Source organism: Enhydra lutris, unplaced genomic scaffold (assembly GCF_002288905.1).
Source record: "Enhydra lutris kenyoni isolate GAN:26980312 unplaced genomic scaffold, ASM228890v2 scaffoldscaffold5, whole genome shotgun sequence".
In the NCBI taxonomy this organism is placed as follows: Eukaryota; Metazoa; Chordata; class Mammalia; order Carnivora; family Mustelidae; genus Enhydra; species Enhydra lutris.
The window spans coordinates 37,424-42,495 of record NW_019154089.1 but is presented as its reverse complement, the minus strand read 5'-3'; the positions used below and the strand labels follow the sequence as shown (position 1 = coordinate 42,495).

General features: G+C 43.5%; 2 protein-coding genes across 2 annotated transcripts in view; both read left to right on the top strand.

Annotated features, from left to right (window-relative positions):
• The window catches only part of LOC111141046 (protocadherin gamma-A1-like), a 5,114-nt gene extending 4,769 nt beyond the window's left edge, over positions 1-345 (top strand). Inside the window, exon 2 of the mRNA XM_022493375.1 lies at positions 10-345. Within this exon, the coding sequence (XP_022349083.1) occupies positions 10-345 (336 nt within the window). The remainder of the gene's footprint in view (positions 1-9) is intronic.
• A 2,886-nt stretch (positions 346-3,231) lies between these two features.
• Positions 3,232-5,072, top strand: part of LOC111141045 (protocadherin gamma-A4-like) — a 5,149-nt gene continuing 3,308 nt past the window's right edge. Inside the window, exon 1 of the mRNA XM_022493374.1 lies at positions 3,232-5,069. Coding sequence (XP_022349082.1) covers positions 3,247-5,069 — 1,823 coding nt within the window. The 5' untranslated portion in view covers positions 3,232-3,246. The remainder of the gene's footprint in view (positions 5,070-5,072) is intronic.

Sequence of the window (5,072 nt, the reverse complement as noted above, 5' to 3'; positions counted from 1 at the left end):
GAGTTGCAGTTTTACCTGGTGGTGGCTTTGGCCTTGATCTCGGTGCTGTTCCTCCTTTCGGTGATTCTGGCGGTTGCTCTGCGCCTGCGCCGCTCCTCCAGCCCAGCTGTCTGGAGCTGCTTTCCGCAGGATCTCAGTTCCAAGTCCGGACCTGGGGTTCTCCCCAGTTACAGTGAAGGGACTTTGCCTTATTCCTACAATCTGTGCGTGGCTTCACGATTAGCTAAGACAGAGTTTACTTTTTCCAACCTGAAACCAGACATGGTTCCTTCTCGGGATCTCCTTTGTGACGATACTTCTGTGGATGTATGTGTCAGCAGTGAAGACCCCCCGAATCGTTTCTGATTCGTCTTTTGCGTTTTACGTGAGTTTCTGCAAACCTGTTTTTATTCTCAGTCGTGCATAATTATTTATTATTGTTCATTTTCCTAGTGATGTTAGTAGTAGGAGAGGTGTATTGGATGGGTGGAGATTGGTGTCTTGATTGCTCAGTAGTCTTGGTAGTTAGCTGATTAGAACTTCTCAGTCTGTACTGTTGACGATTTTGTATGTTCAGAAAATATTGCTAAAGAGATCTTGTTCTTGGATGCCACTGCCTTTAGTAATAACACTGCCTGTGTTAGCTGATGTGTGATACTATTTTTTTCAAGCTTTATTCTTAGTATAGGTGCTACCAAAGGAAGCACTTCAAGCTTTATTCTCTATGAATTTACTGACAGTTCTTTCTGCTTAAGTTAATGTTCATCTTCATCAAATATATTTTTTTTCATCTTTTTGCTGCAATATGTATTTTTTTAAAGATTTTATTTATTTATTTGAGAGAGAGGCAGTGAGAGAGAGCATGAGAGAGGAGAAGGTCAGAGGGAGAAGCAGAGCTGGGAGGGAGCTGGGAGCCCGATGTCGGACTCGATCCCGGGACCCCGGGATCATGACCTGAGCCGAAGGCAGTCGCCCAACCAACTGAGCCACCCAGGTGTCCCTGCAATATGTATTTTTAATTGAGCCTTCAGGAATTAAGTCTCAGCATTTCTTTGCTTATCACATGTAGCAAAGACTGATTTGGATCACTAACTTTGGGTCAGTTTTATTCTCACTCTATTATCTCATTCAAAAATAACCTTCTGGGCATCTGGCTGGCTCCATCAGTAGAGCATGTGAGTCTTGATCTCCAGGTTGTGGGTTCGAACCCCACGTTGGGTATGAAGATTGCTTAAAAATAAGATCTCTAGGGACACCTGCGTGACTCAGTTGGTTTAGCGTCTACCTTCTGCTCAGGTCATGATCCCAGAATCCTGGGATCAAGCATGGTGTCCAGCTCTCTGCTGGGGGTGGGGGGGCACCTGCTTCTCCCTCTCCTTCTGTCTACTGCTCCATCTGCTTGTGCTCTCTCTCTCTGTCAAATAAATACAATCTTTACAAAAAATAAGATCTTTAAACAAATAATCTTAACCATTCTGAAATAATTTTTATACTCTTTCTACTTTTTGACTGTTATAATAAGGAATGTATTGAAACTTTTTGTATATAAAGCCTCTTCCGTGTTTCTTTCTTTTTTTAGTATAGGTTTCTGAGAAGCGAATCAAAGTTTTTCACATCTCATTTACCTCCCAGTCCCCAGCAATTTGTGACTCCTTTGAGGATTGTGAAAATTACCTTTACTGTGCTCTCCAAAGTCTGATGATTTTACAATTCTGAATAAATAGTGGGCTTTCTTGTCTGATTAAAATTTATAAGTAACTTCTAGAAGCTAATTATTATGTGAGGAGTAATCTAAAGAACTGGCTACTTCCTGCTTTATATTAAATTTTCTAAGATTAGTTAATCACTCAAAGTACTCATATGTAAGAAAGCTTAAACATGCAGTTATAATATATATACAACTACTAAAAATTTTCCTTTTAGTGGTTTTTTTTTAAAGATTTTATTTATTTATTTGACAGAGATCACAAGTAGGCAGAGAGACGGGGCGGGGGGAAGCAGGCTCCCTGCTGAGCAGAGAGCCCAATGTGGGGATTGATCCCAGGACCCCTGATCATGACCTGAGTGGAAGGCAGAGGCTTTAACCCACTGAGCCACCCAGGCGCCCCTTAGTGGTTCTTTCTAAAATCACACCTAAAATAAACTAATAAATGATAGTAAAATAATACACTTAGGATGTGTCCTTATATGAAAAGATACTGAATATTGTCTCCTTTTTACAGACAAAGCTTCAGTTTAACTCTCCTGTCTTCTTTATTGTTTATTTTTAACATCAGAGTTACCCATTGATTTAGGGCTTTGCAGTTATATTAGTAATGCACTCACTAAATACTGAAAAACTGTTTGAGTATCTACTCTATGAAAGATGCTGTTCTAAAGTTTGAGGAAACATTGTGAACATAATAATCACAAACATAGCCTGTGACCTAAAATCTTGTGTATACAAAATTAATGAACAAATTAGCTTCCCAAAATTATTATCATATTTGCTAGGCTCATTTGCACAGGAGAAAGACTAGCTCTTGAACAGGAGATATTTTCTTACAAGAGAATTGAAAAGTTGTCCCAGATTCTAAAGGGTCAACTCATGTGAGGAAACTTGTTTCTGCATAGATAAGGACCCAGAGACCTAGATCTCAGACCTCCAACCTCCCTGACCTGACACTGTTTTTTCACCTATTCTTTCATTCTTCAAGTTCATCCTGTTTCTGGGAAGGATAAATGTGCCCCTCACACAATGCACTGCACTGAAAATGGACTAGGAACAAAAATAATGGAAAAACTTAAAAAGAGTTTTAAAAGAGAAAAAGTTCTTAGAAAAATCACCATATTTTATTTGAAAATAAATAAATTGGTTTGGAAGATTTATTGTACAGTAAGCTTTGGATCATGCCTGGATTTTCATTGCAAGTAAAACAACAAGAGCTTGAATTTTATTTTTGTGGGGGACAAATAGGTTATGGAAAAGAAATGGTATAAACAGGTAGTGCTTTTCTTCACCAAGAATAGGTTGTAGTAACAGGTTAGGACTCTGAGTGTCGCTGTTCACCAATCAGGGGAAACAGATAACCAGGAATTTAATCCAAACCAAAAGATCTCTGCATCACAAAGCATTAGCCCTGCGGCTTAAGGAAAGCTAAAGACTGGACCCCCGAACTCCAACGTTCAACGGTGAAAGCGCAAAATCTTGGACCTTGAAGATCCTGGGTCTTCTCCGGTCTCCACTGAGGAAACGCCAAGAGGAAGCTGCTCTGAGGCGGGGCGGTAATGGCGGCTGGTCCTTATCGCCCAAAATGCAGCCGGCTGGTCGGGATCTGCGTTCTCCTAGGGGCCCTGTGGAAAATCCAGGCCGAACAGATCCGCTACTCAGTGCCTGAGGAGTTGGAGGAAGGCTCTTACGTGGGCAGTATCGCCAAGGACCTGGGACTGGAGCCTCTGGAACTGTCAGAGCGCGGAGTCCGCATCATCTCCAGAGGTAAGACGCAGCTCTTTGCTCTGAACCCGCGAATGGGCAGCTTGGTCACCGCAGGTAAGATAGACCGGGAAGAGCTGTGTGATAGATCTCCCAAGTGTGTAGTAAGCCTGGAGATTCTTCTGGAGGACAAAGTAAAGATTTTTGGAGTAGAAGTGGAGATCATCGATGTTAATGATAACGTGCCCAACTTTGGGACAGAGCAAAGGGAAATAAAAGTTGCTGAAAATGAAAGTCCTGGGACAAGATTTCCTCTTCCTGAAGCTTTTGATCCAGATGTTGGCGTAAACTCCCTGCAGGGTTACCAGCTCAGTTCCAATGTTCACTTCTCCCTAGACGTGCAAAGTGGAGCGGACGGCATTAAGTACCCTGAGCTGGTGCTGGAGCTTGCTCTAGACAGAGAAGAGGTGGCGGTTCACCACCTCCTTCTCACCGCCTTTGACGGGGGTGACCTGGCTCACTCTGGTACTGTCAAGATTCATGTAACACTTGTGGATACCAACGACAATGCTCCCGTATTCACTCAGCCAGAATACCACGTGAAGGTTCCAGAGAACGTGCCAGTGGGCTACCGGCTACTCACTGTAAAAGCCACTGATCCAGATGAAGGAGCCAATGGAGAAGTAACCTATTCTTTCCGTAAAGTGAGAGAGAAAATGTCCCAACTATTCCAGTTGAATTCTTTGACTGGGGACATAACAGTATTGGGGGATCTAGATTATGAAGACTCTGGATTCTATGATATAGATGTAGAAGCCCATGATGGACCTGGTCTCCGAGCCAGAAGTAAGGTACTGGTGACAGTTTTGGATGTAAATGACAATGCTCCAGAAGTCACTGTTACATCTCTCATCAGCTCTGTCCAAGAAACTTCTCCCCCAGGTACAGTAATTGCACTTTTCAATGTGCACGACAGTGATTCAGGAGAGAATGGCTTTGTCACATGTTCTATTCTGGATAATCTGCCATTCACACTTGAAAAGACCTATGGAAATTATCATCGGCTATTGACATGCAGAACACTGGATAGGGAAGAAGTTTCAGAATATAATATCACGGTAACTGCCACTGATCATGGAATGCCACCACTTTCTACAGAAACTCAAATCTCACTGCAGGTGGTAGACATCAATGACAACCCACCTGCTTTCCCTCATGCTTCCTACTCTGCCTACATTCCTGAAAACAACCCCCGAGGAGCCTCCATTTTATCCATGTCTGCCCAAGACCCTGACAGCATTGAGAATGCCAGAGTCACATACTCCTTGGCTGAAGACACACTCCATGGGCTGTCTCTGTCTTCCTATGTTTCCATCAACTCTGATACTGGTGTCCTGTATGCACTGTGCTCCTTCGACTTTGAGCAGGTTAGAGACCTGCAACTATTGGTGAGAGCCAGCGACAGTGGGAACCCTCCACTCAGCAGCAATGCGTCCTTGAATATTTTCATTGTGGACCAGAATGACAATGCCCCTGAAATCCTGTACCCCTCTCTCCCCACTGACGGTTCCACAGGCGTGGAGCTGGCGCCCTGCTCTGCAGAGCCTGGCTACCTGGTCACCAAGGTGGTGGCAGTGGACAGAGACTCTGGCCAGAACGCCTGGCTCTCCTACCGCCTGCT